This window comes from Lissotriton helveticus, chromosome 1_1 (genome assembly GCF_964261635.1).
Source record: "Lissotriton helveticus chromosome 1_1, aLisHel1.1, whole genome shotgun sequence".
Classification (NCBI taxonomy): domain Eukaryota; kingdom Metazoa; phylum Chordata; class Amphibia; order Caudata; family Salamandridae; genus Lissotriton; species Lissotriton helveticus.
In genome coordinates, this window is record NC_136057.1 from 1,441,210,649 (window position 1) to 1,441,233,434 (window position 22,786).

The window sequence follows — 22,786 nt, forward strand, 5'->3', positions numbered from 1 at the left end:
GTCTTCAACTGGCTCTGAGCCTGTGAGACAGCCTCCTGTTGGTTCTCTGTCCATATCAGTATGTCTTTGTGATGTGAGAGTCCTCTATCCTCCCACTGACCCTCTGGCTTTGAGTTTTCTCCTTCCTGCTGGCTAGCTGTCCCTAATGATGCTTTGGTGTGAAGGTTACGTCATTTCCCTTTCTACAGGCCTTGTGTGTGTGTGAGAGACAAGTGAATTCTCCCCCTCCTGCTGGTTCTCTTTTCAAAGAGTCTGTGTGAAGTGCCTGCCTTCTCCTTCCTGCTGGCTCTCTTTTCAGAGCAGTTAGTCTGTGATGTGCTAGCCCTCTCCTTCCTGCTGGTGCTCTTTTCAGAGCAGCGAGTTGGTGAAATGTGAGCCCTCTCCCTCCTGATGGCTTTTTTCAGAGCAGTGAGTCTTGCTGAAGTAAAGTGTGAGCCATCTCCCTCCTGCTGGCTCTTTTCAGAGCAGTGAGTCTGTGTGAAGTTAAGTGTGAGTCCTCTCCCTCCTGCTGGTTACCTTTTCAGAGCAGTGAGTCTGTGTGAATTTTAGTGTGAGCCCTCTCCCTCCTGCTGGCTCTTTTCAGAGATGTGAGTCTGTGTTAACTGAAATGTGAGCCCTCTCCCTCCTGCTGGCCGCCACCTGAAAACGGTGTGGCTCGAGGGGTGTGGGGTGGTAGTTTAATAATAAAAACAAGAAAAGGAAAACCTACCTTAAATTGCAGGCGGCGTTCCACGTCAGGCCTGGTCTTTCCTCTTCCATGTCCCAGCTGGCACTGGGGCTGCATCAGACTTCCTGTCCAATTCCCACTCTGCTCCCATGCTATAAGAGCAGCGCAGGGATTGGCCTGAGCGGGCTGAAAAGACGCTCGCTCAGTGCTCAAGCACAGGGAGTCTGTGCTGTTTCTCTAACCTGGCTGTTCGATACAGCCGGGTTAGAGAGACTTAAGTGTGCATGTGTGTTTGGCCAGCCTGAGACGGTCGCCCAAACACACATGGACACTTAGAGAGTGCACATAGCACTCTTCCTCCCCCTTCCATGCCCGGCCCTGCCCCTTCATGCAGACGCTCACTGAGCTAGCTGCTTTAAAATAAAACGATAATGAAATATTTTTTCATTTTTCTGCTTCTGGCTCTGAGCCAGTAGGGCGACGCTCCTCTGCCATTTCGGAGGAGTCGCCCTAGCTGCTGGCTCTTTTCATAGCAGTGAGTCTGTGTGAAGTGAAGTGTGAGCCCTCTCCCTCCTGCTGGCTCTTTTCAGAGCAGTGATTCGGTGTGAAGTGAAGTGTGAGCCCTCTTCCTCCTGCTGGCTTTTTTCAGAGCAGTGAGTCGGTGTGAAGTGGAGTGTGAGCCCTCTCCCTCCTGCTGGCTCTTTTCAGAGCAGTGAGTCGGTGTGAAGTGTAGTGTGTGCCCTCTCCCTCCTGCTGGCTTTTTTCCGAGCAGTGAGTCTGTGTGAAGTGTAGTGTGTGCCCTCTCCCTCCTGCTGGCTTTTTTCAGAGCAGTGAGTCTGTGTGAAGTGAAGTGTAAGCCCTCTCCCTCCTGCTGGTGTCCATCACCACCCCCTTTTGTACCGCTTTGGCCGCCATAAGTGTGGCAGGGTATGCTCAGACGTGAGTCCCTTGCTCACTTTGCCACTGGATTCAAGCAAGCCGGGCTGAAGACGGCTGTAATGCCAGAAACCGGTCCTCGGAAGCTTGTTTCCGGTCCAGGGAAGGCATGGCTTGGCAGTTCGGGCTGGACTGTTCCCATGAGGCACAGGGTCAGACTGATTTGCATATAGCCATGTCTGAACTGGGGTGGCAGAGTGGGCTAAAGAACGGTGATGGATCAAACCCAGATCTTTTGACGGGGTGTGAGTGTTTGATTGGTTCAGATGCTCCGTCCATCACCACCCCCTTTTGTACCGCTTTGGCCGCCATAAGTGTGGCAGGGTATGCTCAGATGTGAGTCCCTTGCTCACTTTGCCACTGGATTCAAGCAAGCCGGGCTGAAGACGGCTGTAATGCCAGAAACCGGTCCTCGGAAGCTTGTTTCCGGTCCAGGGAAGGCATGGCTTGGCAGTTCGGGCTGGACTGTTCCCATGAGGCACAGGGTCAGACTGATTTGCATATAGCCATGTCTGAACTGGGGTGGCAGAGTGGGCTAAAGAACGGTGATGGATCAAACCCAGATCTTTTGACTGGGTGTGAGTGTTTGATTGGTTCAGATGCTCCGTCCATCACCACCCCCTTTTGTACCGCTTTGGCCGCCATAAGTGTGGCAGGGTATGCTCAGAGGTGAGTCCCTTGCTCACTTTGCCACTGGATTCAAGCAAGCCGGGCTGAAGACGGTTGTAATGTCAGAAACCGGTCCTCGGAAGCTTGTTTCCGGTCCAGGGAAGGCTTGGCTTGGCAGGTCGGGCTGGACTGTTCCCATGAGGCACAGGGTCAGACTGATTTGCATATAGCCATGTCTGAACTGGGGTGGCAGAGTGGGCTAAAGAACGGTGATGGATCAAACCCAGATCTTTTGACTGGGTGTGAGTGTTTGATTGGTTCCGATGCTCCGTCCATCACCACCCCCTTTTGTACCGCTTTGGCCGCCATAAGTGTGGCAGGGTATGCTCAGACGTGAGTCCCTTGCTCACTTGGCCACTGGATTCAAGCAAGCCGGGCTGAAGACGGCTGTAATGCCAGAAACCGGTCCTCGGAAGCTTGTTTCCGGTCCAGGGAAGGCATGGCTTGGCAGTTCGGGCTGGACTGTTCCCATGAGGCACAGGGTCAGACTGATTTGCATATAGCCATGTCTGAACTGGGGTGGCAGAGAGTGGGCTAAAGAACGGTGATGGATCAAACCCAGATCTTTTGACGGGGTGTGAGTGTTTGATTGGTTCAGATGCTCCGTCCATCACCACCCCCTTTTGTACCGCTTTGGCCGCCATAAGTGTGGCAGGGTATGCTCAGATGTGAGTCCCTTGCTCACTTTGCCACTGGATTCAAGCAAGCCGGGCTGAAGACGGCTGTAATGCCAGAAACCGGTCCTCGGAAGCTTGTTTCCGGTCCAGGGAAGGCATGGCTTGGCAGTTCGGGCTGGACTGTTCCCATGAGGCACAGGGTCAGACTGATTTGCATATAGCCATGTCTGAACTGGGGTGGCAGAGTGGGCTAAAGAACGGTGATGGATCAAACCCAGATCTTTTGACTGGGTGTGAGTGTTTGATTGGTTCAGATGCTCCGTCCATCACCACCCCCTTTTGTACCGCTTTGGCCGCCATAAGTGTGGCAGGGTATGCTCAGAGGTGAGTCCCTTGCTCACTTTGCCACTGGATTCAAGCAAGCCGGGCTGAAGACGGTTGTAATGTCAGAAACCGGTCCTCGGAAGCTTGTTTCCGGTCCAGGGAAGGCATGGCTTGGCAGGTCGGGCTGGACTGTTCCCATGAGGCACAGGGTCAGACTGATTTGCATATAGCCATGTCTGAACTGGGGTGGCAGAGTGGGCTAAAGAACGGTGATGGATCAAACCCAGATCTTTTGACTGGGTGTGAGTGTTTGATTGGTTCCGATGCTCCGTCCATCACCACCCCCTTTTGTACCGCTTTGGCCGCCATAAGTGTGGCAGGGTATGCTCAGACGTGAGTCCCTTGCTCACTTGGCCACTGGATTCAAGCAAGCCGGGCTGAAGACGGCTGTAATGCCAGAAACCGGTCCTCGGAAGCTTGTTTCCGGTCCAGGGAAGGCATGGCTTGGCAGTTCGGGCTGGACTGTTCCCATGAGGCACAGGGTCAGACTGATTTGCATATAGCCATGTCTGAACTGGGGTGGCAGAGTGGGCTAAAGAACGGTGATGGATCAAACCCAGATCTTTTGACGGGGTGTGAGTGTTTGATTGGTTCAGATGCTCCGTCCATCACCACCCCCTTTTGTACCGCTTTGGCCGCCATAAGTGTGGCAGGGTATGCTCAGATGTGAGTCCCTTGCTCACTTTGCCACTGGATTCAAGCAAGCCGGGCTGAAGACGGCTGTAATGCCAGAAACCGGTCCTCGGAAGCTTGTTTCCGGTCCAGGGAAGGCATGGCTTGGCAGTTCGGGCTGGACTGTTCCCATGAGGCACAGGGTCAGACTGATTTGCATATAGCCATGTCTGAACTGGGGTGGCAGAGTGGGCTAAAGAACGGTGATGGATCAAACCCAGATCTTTTGACTGGGTGTGAGTGTTTGATTGGTTCAGATGCTCCGTCCATCACCATCCCCTTTTGTACCGCTTTGGCCGCCATAAGTGTGGCAGGGTATGCTCAGAGGTGAGTCCCTTGCTCACTTTGCCACTGGATTCAAGCAAGCCGGGCTGAAGACGGCTGTAATGCCAGAAACCGGTCCTCGGAAGCTTGTTTCCGGTCCAGGGAAGGCATGGCTTGGCAGTTCGGGCTGGACTGTTCCCATGAGGCACAGGGTCAGACTGATTTGCATATAGCCATGTCTGAACTGGGGTGGCAGAGTGGGCTAAAGAACGGTGATGGATCAAACCCAGATCTTTTGACTGGGTGTGAGTGTTTGATTGGTTCAGATGCTCCGTCCATCACCACCCCCTTTTGTACCGCTTTGGCCGCCATAAGTGTGGCAGGGTATGCTCAGAGGTGAGTCCCTTGCTCACTTTGCCACTGGATTCAAGCAAGCCGGGCTGAAGACGGTTGTAATGTCAGAAACCGGTCCTCGGAAGCTTGTTTCCGGTCCAGGGAAGGCATGGCTTGGCAGGTCGGGCTGGACTGTTCCCATGAGGCACAGGGTCAGACTGATTTGCATATAGCCATGTCTGAACTGGGGTGGCAGAGTGGGCTAAAGACAGGTGATGGATCAAACCCAGATCTTTTGACTGGGTGTGAGTGTTTGATTGGTTCCGATGCTCCGTCCATCACCACCCCCTTTTGTACCGCTTTGGCCGCCATAAGTGTGGCAGGGTATGCTCAGACGTGAGTCCCTTGCTCACTTGGCCACTGGATTCAAGCAAGCCGGGCTGAAGACGGCTGTAATGCCAGAAACCGGTCCTCGGAAGCTTGTTTCCGGTCCAGGGAAGGCATGGCTTGGCAGTTCGGGCTGGACTGTTCCCATGAGGCACAGGGTCAGACTGATTTGCATATAGCCATGTCTGAACTGGGGTGGCAGAGTGGGCTAAAGAACGGTGATGGATCAAACCCAGATCTTTTGACTGGGTGTGAGTGTTTGATTGGTTCAGATGCTCCGTCCATCACCACCCCCTTTTGTACCGCTTTGGCCGCCATAAGTGTGGCAGGGTATGCTCAGAGGTGAGTCCCTTGCTCACTTTGCCACTGGATTCAAGCAAGCCGGGCTGAAGACGGTTGTAATGTCAGAAACCGGTCCTCGGAAGCTTGTTTCCGGTCCAGGGAAGGCTTGGCTTGGCAGGTCGGGCTGGACTGTTCCCATGAGGCACAGGGTCAGACTGATTTGCATATAGCCATGTCTGAACTGGGGTGGCAGAGTGGGCTAAAGAACGGTGATGGATCAAACCCAGATCTTTTGACTGGGTGTGAGTGTTTGATTGGTTCCGATGCTCCGTCCATCACCACCCCCTTTTGTACCGCTTTGGCCGCCATAAGTGTGGCAGGGTATGCTCAGACGTGAGTCCCTTGCTCACTTGGCCACTGGATTCAAGCAAGCCGGGCTGAAGACGGCTGTAATGCCAGAAACCGGTCCTCGGAAGCTTGTTTCCGGTCCAGGGAAGGCATGGCTTGGCAGTTCGGGCTGGACTGTTCCCATGAGGCACAGGGTCAGACTGATTTGCATATAGCCATGTCTGAACTGGGGTGGCAGAGAGTGGGCTAAAGAACGGTGATGGATCAAACCCAGATCTTTTGACGGGGTGTGAGTGTTTGATTGGTTCAGATGCTCCGTCCATCACCACCCCCTTTTGTACCGCTTTGGCCGCCATAAGTGTGGCAGGGTATGCTCAGATGTGAGTCCCTTGCTCACTTTGCCACTGGATTCAAGCAAGCCGGGCTGAAGACGGCTGTAATGCCAGAAACCGGTCCTCGGAAGCTTGTTTCCGGTCCAGGGAAGGCATGGCTTGGCAGTTCGGGCTGGACTGTTCCCATGAGGCACAGGGTCAGACTGATTTGCATATAGCCATGTCTGAACTGGGGTGGCAGAGTGGGCTAAAGAACGGTGATGGATCAAACCCAGATCTTTTGACTGGGTGTGAGTGTTTGATTGGTTCAGATGCTCCGTCCATCACCACCCCCTTTTGTACCGCTTTGGCCGCCATAAGTGTGGCAGGGTATGCTCAGAGGTGAGTCCCTTGCTCACTTTGCCACTGGATTCAAGCAAGCCGGGCTGAAGACGGTTGTAATGTCAGAAACCGGTCCTCGGAAGCTTGTTTCCGGTCCAGGGAAGGCATGGCTTGGCAGGTCGGGCTGGACTGTTCCCATGAGGCACAGGGTCAGACTGATTTGCATATAGCCATGTCTGAACTGGGGTGGCAGAGTGGGCTAAAGAACGGTGATGGATCAAACCCAGATCTTTTGACTGGGTGTGAGTGTTTGATTGGTTCCGATGCTCCGTCCATCACCACCCCCTTTTGTACCGCTTTGGCCGCCATAAGTGTGGCAGGGTATGCTCAGACGTGAGTCCCTTGCTCACTTGGCCACTGGATTCAAGCAAGCCGGGCTGAAGACGGCTGTAATGCCAGAAACCGGTCCTCGGAAGCTTGTTTCCGGTCCAGGGAAGGCATGGCTTGGCAGTTCGGGCTGGACTGTTCCCATGAGGCACAGGGTCAGACTGATTTGCATATAGCCATGTCTGAACTGGGGTGGCAGAGTGGGCTAAAGAACGGTGATGGATCAAACCCAGATCTTTTGACGGGGTGTGAGTGTTTGATTGGTTCAGATGCTCCGTCCATCACCACCCCCTTTTGTACCGCTTTGGCCGCCATAAGTGTGGCAGGGTATGCTCAGATGTGAGTCCCTTGCTCACTTTGCCACTGGATTCAAGCAAGCCGGGCTGAAGACGGCTGTAATGCCAGAAACCGGTCCTCGGAAGCTTGTTTCCGGTCCAGGGAAGGCATGGCTTGGCAGTTCGGGCTGGACTGTTCCCATGAGGCACAGGGTCAGACTGATTTGCATATAGCCATGTCTGAACTGGGGTGGCAGAGTGGGCTAAAGAACGGTGATGGATCAAACCCAGATCTTTTGACTGGGTGTGAGTGTTTGATTGGTTCAGATGCTCCGTCCATCACCATCCCCTTTTGTACCGCTTTGGCCGCCATAAGTGTGGCAGGGTATGCTCAGAGGTGAGTCCCTTGCTCACTTTGCCACTGGATTCAAGCAAGCCGGGCTGAAGACGGCTGTAATGCCAGAAACCGGTCCTCGGAAGCTTGTTTCCGGTCCAGGGAAGGCATGGCTTGGCAGTTCGGGCTGGACTGTTCCCATGAGGCACAGGGTCAGACTGATTTGCATATAGCCATGTCTGAACTGGGGTGGCAGAGTGGGCTAAAGAACGGTGATGGATCAAACCCAGATCTTTTGACTGGGTGTGAGTGTTTGATTGGTTCAGATGCTCCGTCCATCACCACCCCCTTTTGTACCGCTTTGGCCGCCATAAGTGTGGCAGGGTATGCTCAGAGGTGAGTCCCTTGCTCACTTTGCCACTGGATTCAAGCAAGCCGGGCTGAAGACGGTTGTAATGTCAGAAACCGGTCCTCGGAAGCTTGTTTCCGGTCCAGGGAAGGCATGGCTTGGCAGGTCGGGCTGGACTGTTCCCATGAGGCACAGGGTCAGACTGATTTGCATATAGCCATGTCTGAACTGGGGTGGCAGAGTGGGCTAAAGACAGGTGATGGATCAAACCCAGATCTTTTGACTGGGTGTGAGTGTTTGATTGGTTCCGATGCTCCGTCCATCACCACCCCCTTTTGTACCGCTTTGGCCGCCATAAGTGTGGCAGGGTATGCTCAGACGTGAGTCCCTTGCTCACTTGGCCACTGGATTCAAGCAAGCCGGGCTGAAGACGGCTGTAATGCCAGAAACCGGTCCTCGGAAGCTTGTTTCCGGTCCAGGGAAGGCATGGCTTGGCAGTTCGGGCTGGACTGTTCCCATGAGGCACAGGGTCAGACTGATTTGCATATAGCCATGTCTGAACTGGGGTGGCAGAGTGGGCTAAAGAACGGTGATGGATCAAACCCAGATCTTTTGACTGGGTGTGAGTGTTTGATTGGTTCAGATGCTCCGTCCATCACCACCCCCTTTTGTACCGCTTTGGCCGCCATAAGTGTGGCAGGGTATGCTCAGAGGTGAGTCCCTTGCTCACTTTGCCACTGGATTCAAGCAAGCCGGGCTGAAGACGGTTGTAATGTCAGAAACCGGTCCTCGGAAGCTTGTTTCCGGTCCAGGGAAGGCATGGCTTGGCAGGTCGGGCTGGACTGTTCCCATGAGGCACAGGGTCAGACTGATTTGCATATAGCCATGTCTGAACTGGGGTGGCAGAGTGGGCTAAAGAACGGTGATGGATCAAACCCAGATCTTTTGACTGGGTGTGAGTGTTTGATTGGTTCCGATGCTCCGTCCATCACCACCCCCTTTTGTACCGCTTTGGCCGCCATAAGTGTGGCAGGGTATGCTCAGACGTGAGTCCCTTGCTCACTTGGCCACTGGATTCAAGCAAGCCGGGCTGAAGACGGCTGTAATGCCAGAAACCGGTCCTCGGAAGCTTGTTTCCGGTCCAGGGAAGGCATGGCTTGGCAGTTCGGGCTGGACTGTTCCCATGAGGCACAGGGTTAGACTGATTTGCATATAGCCATGTCTGAACTGGGGTGGCATAGTGGGCTAAAGAACGGTGATGGATCAAACCCAGATCTTTTGACTGGGTGTGAGTGTTTGATTGGTTCCGATGCTCCGTCCATCACCACCCCCTTTTGTACCGCTTTGGCCGCCATAAGTGTGGCAGGGTATGCTCAGACGTGAGTCCCTTGCTCACTTGGCCACTGGATTCAAGCAAGCCGGGCTGAAGACGGCTGTAATGCCAGAAACCGGTCCTCGGAAGCTTGTTTCCGGTCCAGGGAAGGCATGGCTTGGCAGTTCGGGCTGGACTGTTCCCATGAGGCACAGGGTCAGACTGATTTGCATATAGCCATGTCTGAACTGGGGTGGCAGAGAGTGGGCTAAAGAACGGTGATGGATCAAACCCAGATCTTTTGACGGGGTGTGAGTGTTTGATTGGTTCAGATGCTCCGTCCATCACCACCCCCTTTTGTACCGCTTTGGCCGCCATAAGTGTGGCAGGGTATGCTCAGATGTGAGTCCCTTGCTCACTTTGCCACTGGATTCAAGCAAGCCGGGCTGAAGACGGCTGTAATGCCAGAAACCGGTCCTCGGAAGCTTGTTTCCGGTCCAGGGAAGGCATGGCTTGGCAGTTCGGGCTGGACTGTTCCCATGAGGCACAGGGTCAGACTGATTTGCATATAGCCATGTCTGAACTGGGGTGGCAGAGTGGGCTAAAGAACGGTGATGGATCAAACCCAGATCTTTTGACTGGGTGTGAGTGTTTGATTGGTTCAGATGCTCCGTCCATCACCACCCCCTTTTGTACCGCTTTGGCCGCCATAAGTGTGGCAGGGTATGCTCAGAGGTGAGTCCCTTGCTCACTTTGCCACTGGATTCAAGCAAGCCGGGCTGAAGACGGTTGTAATGTCAGAAACCGGTCCTCGGAAGCTTGTTTCCGGTCCAGGGAAGGCATGGCTTGGCAGGTCGGGCTGGACTGTTCCCATGAGGCACAGGGTCAGACTGATTTGCATATAGCCATGTCTGAACTGGGGTGGCAGAGTGGGCTAAAGAACGGTGATGGATCAAACCCAGATCTTTTGACTGGGTGTGAGTGTTTGATTGGTTCCGATGCTCCGTCCATCACCACCCCCTTTTGTACCGCTTTGGCCGCCATAAGTGTGGCAGGGTATGCTCAGACGTGAGTCCCTTGCTCACTTGGCCACTGGATTCAAGCAAGCCGGGCTGAAGACGGCTGTAATGCCAGAAACCGGTCCTCGGAAGCTTGTTTCCGGTCCAGGGAAGGCATGGCTTGGCAGTTCGGGCTGGACTGTTCCCATGAGGCACAGGGTCAGACTGATTTGCATATAGCCATGTCTGAACTGGGGTGGCAGAGTGGGCTAAAGAACGGTGATGGATCAAACCCAGATCTTTTGACGGGGTGTGAGTGTTTGATTGGTTCAGATGCTCCGTCCATCACCACCCCCTTTTGTACCGCTTTGGCCGCCATAAGTGTGGCAGGGTATGCTCAGATGTGAGTCCCTTGCTCACTTTGCCACTGGATTCAAGCAAGCCGGGCTGAAGACGGCTGTAATGCCAGAAACCGGTCCTCGGAAGCTTGTTTCCGGTCCAGGGAAGGCATGGCTTGGCAGTTCGGGCTGGACTGTTCCCATGAGGCACAGGGTCAGACTGATTTGCATATAGCCATGTCTGAACTGGGGTGGCAGAGTGGGCTAAAGAACGGTGATGGATCAAACCCAGATCTTTTGACTGGGTGTGAGTGTTTGATTGGTTCAGATGCTCCGTCCATCACCATCCCCTTTTGTACCGCTTTGGCCGCCATAAGTGTGGCAGGGTATGCTCAGAGGTGAGTCCCTTGCTCACTTTGCCACTGGATTCAAGCAAGCCGGGCTGAAGACGGCTGTAATGCCAGAAACCGGTCCTCGGAAGCTTGTTTCCGGTCCAGGGAAGGCATGGCTTGGCAGTTCGGGCTGGACTGTTCCCATGAGGCACAGGGTCAGACTGATTTGCATATAGCCATGTCTGAACTGGGGTGGCAGAGTGGGCTAAAGAACGGTGATGGATCAAACCCAGATCTTTTGACTGGGTGTGAGTGTTTGATTGGTTCAGATGCTCCGTCCATCACCACCCCCTTTTGTACCGCTTTGGCCGCCATAAGTGTGGCAGGGTATGCTCAGAGGTGAGTCCCTTGCTCACTTTGCCACTGGATTCAAGCAAGCCGGGCTGAAGACGGTTGTAATGTCAGAAACCGGTCCTCGGAAGCTTGTTTCCGGTCCAGGGAAGGCATGGCTTGGCAGGTCGGGCTGGACTGTTCCCATGAGGCACAGGGTCAGACTGATTTGCATATAGCCATGTCTGAACTGGGGTGGCAGAGTGGGCTAAAGAACGGTGATGGATCAAACCCAGATCTTTTGACTGGGTGTGAGTGTTTGATTGGTTCCGATGCTCCGTCCATCACCACCCCCTTTTGTACCGCTTTGGCCGCCATAAGTGTGGCAGGGTATGCTCAGACGTGAGTCCCTTGCTCACTTGGCCACTGGATTCAAGCAAGCCGGGCTGAAGACGGCTGTAATGCCAGAAACCGGTCCTCGGAAGCTTGTTTCCGGTCCAGGGAAGGCATGGCTTGGCAGTTCGGGCTGGACTGTTCCCATGAGGCACAGGGTCAGACTGATTTGCATATAGCCATGTCTGAACTGGGGTGGCAGAGTGGGCTAAAGAACGGTGATGGATCAAACCCAGATCTTTTGACGGGGTGTGAGTGTTTGATTGGTTCAGATGCTCCGTCCATCACCACCCCCTTTTGTACCGCTTTGGCCGCCATAAGTGTGGCAGGGTATGCTCAGATGTGAGTCCCTTGCTCACTTTGCCACTGGATTCAAGCAAGCCGGGCTGAAGACGGCTGTAATGCCAGAAACCGGTCCTCGGAAGCTTGTTTCCGGTCCAGGGAAGGCATGGCTTGGCAGTTCGGGCTGGACTGTTCCCATGAGGCACAGGGTCAGACTGATTTGCATATAGCCATGTCTGAACTGGGGTGGCAGAGTGGGCTAAAGAACGGTGATGGATCAAACCCAGATCTTTTGACTGGGTGTGAGTGTTTGATTGGTTCAGATGCTCCGTCCATCACCATCCCCTTTTGTACCGCTTTGGCCGCCATAAGTGTGGCAGGGTATGCTCAGAGGTGAGTCCCTTGCTCACTTTGCCACTGGATTCAAGCAAGCCGGGCTGAAGACGGCTGTAATGCCAGAAACCGGTCCTCGGAAGCTTGTTTCCGGTCCAGGGAAGGCATGGCTTGGCAGTTCGGGCTGGACTGTTCCCATGAGGCACAGGGTCAGACTGATTTGCATATAGCCATGTCTGAACTGGGGTGGCAGAGTGGGCTAAAGAACGGTGATGGATCAAACCCAGATCTTTTGACTGGGTGTGAGTGTTTGATTGGTTCAGATGCTCCGTCCATCACCACCCCCTTTTGTACCGCTTTGGCCGCCATAAGTGTGGCAGGGTATGCTCAGAGGTGAGTCCCTTGCTCACTTTGCCACTGGATTCAAGCAAGCCGGGCTGAAGACGGTTGTAATGTCAGAAACCGGTCCTCGGAAGCTTGTTTCCGGTCCAGGGAAGGCATGGCTTGGCAGGTCGGGCTGGACTGTTCCCATGAGGCACAGGGTCAGACTGATTTGCATATAGCCATGTCTGAACTGGGGTGGCAGAGTGGGCTAAAGACAGGTGATGGATCAAACCCAGATCTTTTGACTGGGTGTGAGTGTTTGATTGGTTCCGATGCTCCGTCCATCACCACCCCCTTTTGTACCGCTTTGGCCGCCATAAGTGTGGCAGGGTATGCTCAGACGTGAGTCCCTTGCTCACTTGGCCACTGGATTCAAGCAAGCCGGGCTGAAGACGGCTGTAATGCCAGAAACCGGTCCTCGGAAGCTTGTTTCCGGTCCAGGGAAGGCATGGCTTGGCAGTTCGGGCTGGACTGTTCCCATGAGGCACAGGGTCAGACTGATTTGCATATAGCCATGTCTGAACTGGGGTGGCAGAGTGGGCTAAAGAACGGTGATGGATCAAACCCAGATCTTTTGACTGGGTGTGAGTGTTTGATTGGTTCAGATGCTCCGTCCATCACCACCCCCTTTTGTACCGCTTTGGCCGCCATAAGTGTGGCAGGGTATGCTCAGAGGTGAGTCCCTTGCTCACTTTGCCACTGGATTCAAGCAAGCCGGGCTGAAGACGGTTGTAATGTCAGAAACCGGTCCTCGGAAGCTTGTTTCCGGTCCAGGGAAGGCATGGCTTGGCAGGTCGGGCTGGACTGTTCCCATGAGGCACAGGGTCAGACTGATTTGCATATAGCCATGTCTGAACTGGGGTGGCAGAGTGGGCTAAAGAACGGTGATGGATCAAACCCAGATCTTTTGACTGGGTGTGAGTGTTTGATTGGTTCCGATGCTCCGTCCATCACCACCCCCTTTTGTACCGCTTTGGCCGCCATAAGTGTGGCAGGGTATGCTCAGACGTGAGTCCCTTGCTCACTTGGCCACTGGATTCAAGCAAGCCGGGCTGAAGACGGCTGTAATGCCAGAAACCGGTCCTCGGAAGCTTGTTTCCGGTCCAGGGAAGGCATGGCTTGGCAGTTCGGGCTGGACTGTTCCCATGAGGCACAGGGTTAGACTGATTTGCATATAGCCATGTCTGAACTGGGGTGGCATAGTGGGCTAAAGAACGGTGATGGATCAAACCCAGATCTTTTGACTGGGTGTGAGTGTTTGATTGGTTCCGATGCTCCGTCCATCACCACCCCCTTTTGTACCGCTTTGGCCGCCATAAGTGTGGCAGGGTATGCTCAGACGTGAGTCCCTTGCTCACTTGGCCACTGGATTCAAGCAAGCCGGGCTGAAGACGGCTGTAATGCCAGAAACCGGTCCTCGGAAGCTTGTTTCCGGTCCAGGGAAGGCATGGCTTGGCAGTTCGGGCTGGACTGTTCCCATGAGGCACAGGGTCAGACTGATTTGCATATAGCCATGTCTGAACTGGGGTGGCAGAGAGTGGGCTAAAGAACGGTGATGGATCAAACCCAGATCTTTTGACGGGGTGTGAGTGTTTGATTGGTTCAGATGCTCCGTCCATCACCACCCCCTTTTGTACCGCTTTGGCCGCCATAAGTGTGGCAGGGTATGCTCAGATGTGAGTCCCTTGCTCACTTTGCCACTGGATTCAAGCAAGCCGGGCTGAAGACGGCTGTAATGCCAGAAACCGGTCCTCGGAAGCTTGTTTCCGGTCCAGGGAAGGCATGGCTTGGCAGTTCGGGCTGGACTGTTCCCATGAGGCACAGGGTCAGACTGATTTGCATATAGCCATGTCTGAACTGGGGTGGCAGAGTGGGCTAAAGAACGGTGATGGATCAAACCCAGATCTTTTGACTGGGTGTGAGTGTTTGATTGGTTCAGATGCTCCGTCCATCACCACCCCCTTTTGTACCGCTTTGGCCGCCATAAGTGTGGCAGGGTATGCTCAGAGGTGAGTCCCTTGCTCACTTTGCCACTGGATTCAAGCAAGCCGGGCTGAAGACGGTTGTAATGTCAGAAACCGGTCCTCGGAAGCTTGTTTCCGGTCCAGGGAAGGCATGGCTTGGCAGGTCGGGCTGGACTGTTCCCATGAGGCACAGGGTCAGACTGATTTGCATATAGCCATGTCTGAACTGGGGTGGCAGAGTGGGCTAAAGAACGGTGATGGATCAAACCCAGATCTTTTGACTGGGTGTGAGTGTTTGATTGGTTCCGATGCTCCGTCCATCACCACCCCCTTTTGTACCGCTTTGGCCGCCATAAGTGTGGCAGGGTATGCTCAGACGTGAGTCCCTTGCTCACTTGGCCACTGGATTCAAGCAAGCCGGGCTGAAGACGGCTGTAATGCCAGAAACCGGTCCTCGGAAGCTTGTTTCCGGTCCAGGGAAGGCATGGCTTGGCAGTTCGGGCTGGACTGTTCCCATGAGGCACAGGGTCAGACTGATTTGCATATAGCCATGTCTGAACTGGGGTGGCAGAGTGGGCTAAAGAACGGTGATGGATCAAACCCAGATCTTTTGACGGGGTGTGAGTGTTTGATTGGTTCAGATGCTCCGTCCATCACCACCCCCTTTTGTACCGCTTTGGCCGCCATAAGTGTGGCAGGGTATGCTCAGATGTGAGTCCCTTGCTCACTTTGCCACTGGATTCAAGCAAGCCGGGCTGAAGACGGCTGTAATGCCAGAAACCGGTCCTCGGAAGCTTGTTTCCGGTCCAGGGAAGGCATGGCTTGGCAGTTCGGGCTGGACTGTTCCCATGAGGCACAGGGTCAGACTGATTTGCATATAGCCATGTCTGAACTGGGGTGGCAGAGTGGGCTAAAGAACGGTGATGGATCAAACCCAGATCTTTTGACTGGGTGTGAGTGTTTGATTGGTTCAGATGCTCCGTCCATCACCATCCCCTTTTGTACCGCTTTGGCCGCCATAAGTGTGGCAGGGTATGCTCAGAGGTGAGTCCCTTGCTCACTTTGCCACTGGATTCAAGCAAGCCGGGCTGAAGACGGCTGTAATGCCAGAAACCGGTCCTCGGAAGCTTGTTTCCGGTCCAGGGAAGGCATGGCTTGGCAGTTCGGGCTGGACTGTTCCCATGAGGCACAGGGTCAGACTGATTTGCATATAGCCATGTCTGAACTGGGGTGGCAGAGTGGGCTAAAGAACGGTGATGGATCAAACCCAGATCTTTTGACTGGGTGTGAGTGTTTGATTGGTTCAGATGCTCCGTCCATCACCACCCCCTTTTGTACCGCTTTGGCCGCCATAAGTGTGGCAGGGTATGCTCAGAGGTGAGTCCCTTGCTCACTTTGCCACTGGATTCAAGCAAGCCGGGCTGAAGACGGTTGTAATGTCAGAAACCGGTCCTCGGAAGCTTGTTTCCGGTCCAGGGAAGGCATGGCTTGGCAGGTCGGGCTGGACTGTTCCCATGAGGCACAGGGTCAGACTGATTTGCATATAGCCATGTCTGAACTGGGGTGGCAGAGTGGGCTAAAGAACGGTGATGGATCAAACCCAGATCTTTTGACTGGGTGTGAGTGTTTGATTGGTTCCGATGCTCCGTCCATCACCACCCCCTTTTGTACCGCTTTGGCCGCCATAAGTGTGGCAGGGTATGCTCAGACGTGAGTCCCTTGCTCACTTGGCCACTGGATTCAAGCAAGCCGGGCTGAAGACGGCTGTAATGCCAGAAACCGGTCCTCGGAAGCTTGTTTCCGGTCCAGGGAAGGCATGGCTTGGCAGTTCGGGCTGGACTGTTCCCATGAGGCACAGGGTCAGACTGATTTGCATATAGCCATGTCTGAACTGGGGTGGCAGAGTGGGCTAAAGAACGGTGATGGATCAAACCCAGATCTTTTGACTGGGTGTGAGTGTTTGATTGGTTCAGATGCTCCGTCCATCACCACCCCCTTTTGTACCGCTTTGGCCGCCATAAGTGTGGCAGGGTATGCTCAGAGGTGAGTCCCTTGCTCACTTTGCCACTGGATTCAAGCAAGCCGGGCTGAAGACGGTTGTAATGTCAGAAACCGGTCCTCGGAAGCTTGTTTCCGGTCCAGGGAAGGCATGGCTTGGCAGGTCGGGCTGGACTGTTCCCATGAGGCACAGGGTCAGACTGATTTGCATATAGCCATGTCTGAACTGGGGTGGCAGAGTGGGCTAAAGAACGGTGATGGATCAAACCCAGATCTTTTGACTGGGTGTGAGTGTTTGATTGGTTCCGATGCTCCGTCCATCACCACCCCCTTTTGTACCGCTTTGGCCGCCATAAGTGTGGCAGGGTATGCTCAGACGTGAGTCCCTTGCTCACTTGGCCACTGGATTCAAGCAAGCCGGGCTGAAGACGGCTGTAATGCCAGAAACCGGTCCTCGGAAGCTTGTTTCCGGTCCAGGGAAGGCATGGCTTGGCAGTTCGGGCTGGACTGTTCCCATGAGGCACAGGGTTAGACTGATTTGCATATAGCCATGTCTGAACTGGGGTGGCATAGTGGGCTAAAGAACGGTGATGGATCAAACCCAGATCTTTTGACTGGGTGTGAGTGTTTGATTGGTTCAGATGCTCCATCCATCACCACCCCTTTTGTACGGCTCCTTTCAGAGCAGTGAGTCTGTGTGAAGTGAAGTGTAAGCCCTCTCCCTCCTGCTGGCTCTTTTCAGAGCAGTGAGTCGGTGTAAAGTGTAGTGTGAGCCCTCTTCCTCCTGCTGGCTTTTTTCAGAGTAGTGAGTCGGTGTGAAGTGAAGTGTGAGCCCTCTCCCTCCTGCTGGCTTTTTTTCAGAGCAGTGAGTAGGTGTGAAGTGAAGTGTGAGCCCTCTCCCTCCTGCTGGCTTTTTTCAGAGCAGTGAGTCTGTGTGAAGTGAATTGTAAGCCCTCTCCCTCCTGCTGGCACTTTTCAGTGCAGTGAGTCGGTGTGAAGTGAAGTGTGAGCATTCTCCCTCCTGCTGGCGCTTTTCAGAGCAGTGAGTATGTGTGAAGTGAAATGTGAGCCCTCTCCCTCCTGCTTGCTTTTTTTCAGAGCAGTGAGTCTGTGTGAAGTGAATTGTAAGCCCTCTCCCTCCTGCTGGCTCTTTTCAGAGCTGTGAGTCGGTGTGAAGTGAAGTGTGAGCATTCTCCCTCCTGCTGGCACTTTTCAGAGCAGTGAGTCTGTGTGAAGTGAAGTGTGAGCCCTCTCCCTCCTGCTGGCTTTTTTTCAGAGCAGTGAGTCAGTGTGAAGTGAAGTGTGAGCATTCTCCCTCCTGCTGGCACTTTTCAGAGCAGTGAGTATGTGTGAAGGGAAGTGTGAGCCCTCTCCCTCCTGCTGGCTTTTATGAGAGCAGTGAGTCTGTGTGAAGTGAATTGTAAGCCCTCTCCCTCCTGCTGGCTCTTTTCAGAGCAGTGAGTTGGTGTGAAGTGAAGTGTGAGCATTCTCCCTCGTGCTGGCACTTTTCAGAGCAGTGAGTATGTGTGAAGTGAAATGTGAGCCCTCTCCCTCCTGCTTGCTTTTTTTCAGAGCAGTGAGTCTGTGTGAAGTGAATTGTAAGCCCTCTCCCTCCAGCTGGCTCTTTTCAGAGCAGTGAGTTGGTGTGAAGTGAAGTGTGAGCATTCTCCCTCCTGCTGGCACTTTTCAGAGCAGTGAGTCTGTGTGAAGTGAAATGTGAGCCCTCTCCCTCCTGCTTGCTTATTGTCAGAGCAGTGAGTCTGTGTGAAGTGAAATGTGAGCCCTCTCCCTCCTGCTGGCTTGTTTTCAGAGCAGTGAGTCTGTGTGAAGTGAAGTGTGAGCTCTCTCCCTCCTGCTGGCTCTTTTCAGAGCAGTGAGTCTTGTTGAAGTGAAGTGTTAGCCCTCTCCCTCCTGCGGACTCTCTATAAAAATAAAACGATAATGAAATATTGTTTCATTTTTCTGCTTCTGGCTCTGAGCCAGTAGGTCGACGCTCCTCTGCCATTGCGGAGGAGTAGCCCTAGCTGCTGGCTCTTTTCCTAGCAGTGAGTCTGTGTGAAGTGAAGTGCGATCCCTCTCCCTCCTGCTGGCTCTTTTTCATAGCAGTAAGTCTGTGTGAAGTGAAGTGTGAGGCTACTCCCTCCTACTGGCTTTTTTCAGAGCAGTGAGTCGGTGTGAAGTGAATTGTTAGCCCTCTCCCTCCTGCTGGCTCTTTTCAGAGCAGTGAGTATGTGTGAAGTGAGGTGTGAGCCCACTCCCTCCTGCTGGCTTTTTTCAGAGCAGTGAGTCTGTGTGAAGTGAATTGTAAGCCCTCTCCCTCCTGCTGGCACTTTTCAGTGCAGTGAGTCGGTGTGAAGTGAAGTGTGAGCATTCTCCCTCCTGCTGGCGCTTTTCAGAGCAGTGAGTATGTGTGAAGTGAAATGTGAGCCCTCTCCCTCCTGCTGGCTCTTTTCAGAGCAGTGAGTCGGTGTGAAGTGAAGCGTGAGCCCTCTTCCTCCTGCTGGCTTTTTTCAGAGCAGTGAGTCGATGTGAAGTGAAGTGTGAGCCCTCTCCCTCCTGCTGGCTTTTTTTCAGAGCAGTGAGTAGGTGTGAAGTGAAGTGTGAGCCCTCTCCCTCCTGCTGGCTTTTTTCAGAGCAGTGAGTCAGTGTGAAGTGAAGTGTGAGCCGTTTCCCTACTGCTGACTTTTTTGAGAGCAGTTAGTCTGTGTGAAGTGAATTGTAAGCCCTCTCCCTCCTGCTGGCTCTTTTCAGAGCAGTGAGTCGGTGTGAAGTGAAGTGTGAGCATTCTCCCTCCCGCTGGCACTTTTCAGAGCAGTGAGTCTGTGTGAAGTGAAATGTGAGCCCTCTCCCTCCTGCTTGCTTTCTTTCAGAGCAGTGAGTCTGTGTGAAGTGAAGTGTGAGCATTCTCCCTCTTGCTGGAACTTTTCAGAGCAGTGAGTATGTGTGAAGTGAAGTGTGAGCCCACTCCCTCCTGCTGGCTTTTTTTCAGAGCAGTGAGTCTGTGTGAAGTGAATTGTAAGCCCTCTCCCTCCTGCTGGCACTTTTCAGAGCAGTGAGTCTGTGTGAAGTGAAATGTGAGCCCTCTCCCTCCTGCTTGCTTATTTTCAGAGCAGTGAGTCTGTGTGAAGTGGAGTGTGAGCCCTCTCCCTCCTGCTGGCTCTTTTCAGAGCAGTGAGTCTGTGTGAAGTGAAGTGTGAGCATTCTCCCTCGTGCTGGCACTTTTCAGAGCAGTGAGTATGTGTGAAGTGAAATGTGAGCCCTCTCCCTCCTGCTTGCTTTTTTTCAGAGCAGTGAGTCTGTGTGAAGTGAATTGTAAGCCCTCTCCCTCCTGCTGGCTCTTTTCAGAGCAGTGAGTTGGTGTGAAGTGAAGTGTGAGCATTCTCCCTCCTGCTGGCGCTTTTCAGAGCAGTGAGTCTGTGCGAAGTGAAATGTGAGCCCTCTCCCTCCTGCTTGCTTTTTTACAGAGCAGTGAGTCTGTGTGAAGTGAAATGTGAGCCCTCTCCCTCCAGCTGGCTTGTTTTCAGAGCAGTGAGTCTGTGTGAAGTGAAGTGTGAGCCCTCTCCCTCCTGCTGGCTCTTTTCAGAGCAGTGAGTCTTGTTGAAGTGAAGTGTGAGCCCTCTCCCTCCTGCGGACTCTCTATAAAAATAAAACGATAATGAAATATTGTTTCATTTTTCTGCTTCTGGCTCTGAGCCAGTAGGGCGACGCTAATCTGCCATTGCGGAGGAGTCGCCCTAGCTGCTGGCTCTTTTCATAGCAGTGAGTCTGTGTGAAGTGAAGTGCGATCCCTCTCCCTCCTGCTGGCTCTTTTTCATAGCAGTAAGTCTGTGTGAAGTGAAGTGTGAGGCCACTCCCTCCTGCTGGCTTTTTTCAGAGCAGTGAGTCTGTGTGAAGTGAAGTGTAAGCCCTCTCCCTCCTGCTGGCTCTTTTCAGAGCAGTGAGTCGGTGTGAAGTGAATTGTAAGCCCTCTCCCTCCTTCTGGCTCTTTTCAGAGCAGTGAGTATGTGTGAAGTGAAGTGTAAGCCCACTCCCTCCTGCTGGCTTTTTTCAGAGCAGTGAGTCTGTGTGAAGTTAATTGTAAGCCCTCTCCCTCCTGCTGGCTCTTTTCAGAGCAGTGAGTCGGTGTGAAGTGAAGTGTGAGCCCTCGTCCTCCTGCTGGCTTTTTTCAGAGCAGTGAGTCTGTGTGAAGTGAAGTGTGAGCCCTCTCCCTCCTGCTGGCTTTTTTCAGAGCAGTGAGTCGGTGTGAAGTGAAGTGTGAGGATTCTCCCTCCTGCTGGCTTTTTTTCAGAGCAGTGAGTCTGTGTGAAGTGAAGTGTGAGCCCTCTCCCTCCGGCTGGCTTTTTTCAGAGCAGTGAGTCTGTGTGAAGTGAATTGTAAGCCCTCTCCCTCCTGCTGGCTCTTTTCAGAGCAGTGAGTCGGTGTGAAGTGAAGTGTGAGCCCTCGTCCTCCTGCTGGCTTTTTTCAGAGCAGTGAGTCGGTGTGAAGTGAAGTGTGAGCCCTCGTCCTCCTGCTGGCTTTTTTCAGAGCAGTGAGTTGATGTGAAGTGAAGTGTGAGCTCTCTCCCTCCTGCTGGCTTTTTTTCAGAGCAGTGAGTAGGTGTGAAGTGAAGTGTGAGCCCTCTCCCTCCTGCTGGCTTTTTTCAGAGCAGTGAGTCGGTGTGAAGTGAAGTGTGAGCCGTCTCCCTACTGCTGACTTTTTTGAGAGCAGTGAGTCTGTGTGAAGTGAATTGTAACCCCTCTCCCTCCTGCTGGCTCTTTTCAGAGCAGGGAGTCGGAGTGAAGTGAAGTGTGAGCATTCTCCCTCCTGCTGGCACTTTTCAGAGCAGTGAGTCTGTGTGAAGTGAAATGCGAGCCCTCTCCCTCCTGCTTGCTTTTTTCAGAGCAGCGAGTCTGTGTGAAGTGAAGTGTGAGCATTCTCCCTCCTGCTGGCACTTTTCAGAGCAGTGAGTATGTGTGAAGTGAAGTGTGAGCCCACTCCCTCCTGCTGGCTTTTTTCAGAGCAGTGAGTCTGTGTGAAGTGAATTGTAAGCCCTCTCCCTCCTGCTGGCTCTTTTCAGAGCAGTGAGTCGGTGTGAAGTGAAGTGTGAGCATTCTCCCTCCTGCTGGCACTTTTCAGAGCAGTGAGTCTGTGTGAAGTGAAATGTGAGCCCTCTCCCTCCTGCTTGCTTTACTTCAGAGCAGTGAGTCTGCGTGAAGTGGAGTGTGAGCCCTCTCCCTCCTGCTGGCTCTTTTCAGAGCAGTGAGTCTGTGTGAAGTGAAATGTGAGCCCTCTCCCTCCTGCTGGCTTGTTTTCAGAGCAGTGAGTCTGTGTGAAGTGAAGTGTGAGCCCTCTCCCTCCTGCTCGCTCTTTTCAGAGCAATGTGTCTGTGTGAAGTGAAGTGTGAGCCCTCTCCCTCCTGCGGACTCTCTATACCTTGCAAGAAGGTCAGTCCTCTCATTGACATCTGAGGCTGTGATGGATGAGCATGCTCCCTCCTTCTGAATATGTATCACTGACTTTGAGTATGGGGGAAGGGTGAGTCATTTCCCTCCTGTTGGTTTTGTGTCTCAGTATTTAAGTCTTTGTGATGGTGAAACCTCTCTCTCCTGTTAGCTCTGAGTCTGTGCAGTGTCGAGCTCTGAGTCTGTGCAGTGAAATTGCATTTCCTGGTTTTGTAGAGGAAGAGAGTAGTGCCCTTGTGCAGATTTCAGGGTACAGTCCTGTACAGAGTACTCACCGGCCAGCAAAGGGTGGGGTCAGAGTTGGTCTGGCTGGTATTGCCCCCTAGGTTTCCGATGTGCTGTTCTGTAGTCTGAAGCGCTGGTTGGCTCTTGGGATGTTAATGGTGATTTGTTCAAGGTTGCCCGTTGTGTCCACCACCTCCAGGTACTTCAGGTCCAAGAACGAGGCTTGTGGTGTGCTGGCCACGGTGAGGCGGTTAAACCTAGAGATAACATGGCAAGACGTATATATGCATGTTATGGGATTTAAAAGGCAAAAACCTATCTACAAAGCAACAGTGGTGTACAAAAGGTGGATTGTGTGGGGTGTAAGGTTGCAGAGGTCCAGGAGGTATTTATCAGCTGGCATCCATCATCTAGAGTGTTACTCGCTATATAATGTTTTGCTTGGAGAGGAGGGCCTTTGGTTCCTTCCTAAAAAGGAGGAATTATAGATCCTTGTCGATACAGTGGCTAAATCCAAATCCTGGTTTAAAATGTATCCTGATACCATATCCTGTGTGTGAGAACTGAGGACATGCCTGAGTGCAAGTGTCAGGAAGACAATGTATCCTATTCCTCTATGTAAATAATAGGTTGTGTCTCTTGTGGTTTGTAATTGTGTAATAGGATGAAAAGCATGCCAGCGTAATATATATTTTGAAGACCAAAGTGTCTTATAATATGTAACATAGGGCAGCACCAGTATACAGGTCTTGACAGGGGTATTTATGTACTTTGTAGCATACATTATAGATTCACGTTTTAGCAGTCCCTCCAATTAAGAGGTTCAGTGCAGAATAGACCTGCAACATTTTGAATGGGTGTTCATTTTGGTAGTAATTTCGGCCAGAGGACAGTAATAG

General features: G+C 53.0%; 1 protein-coding gene across 3 annotated transcripts in view; it reads right to left on the reverse strand.

The window, feature by feature from the left end:
- Positions 1-22,786, reverse strand: part of PODNL1 (podocan like 1) — a 302,248-nt gene that overhangs the window by 50,562 nt on the left and 228,900 nt on the right. For all 3 annotated transcript variants that reach the window (XM_078685604.1, XM_078685610.1, XM_078685601.1), the window contains one exon: positions 21,938-22,144. In XM_078685604.1, the coding sequence (XP_078541730.1) occupies positions 21,985-22,144 (160 nt within the window). In that variant the 3' untranslated portion in view covers positions 21,938-21,984. The remainder of the gene's footprint in view (positions 1-21,937; positions 22,145-22,786) is intronic.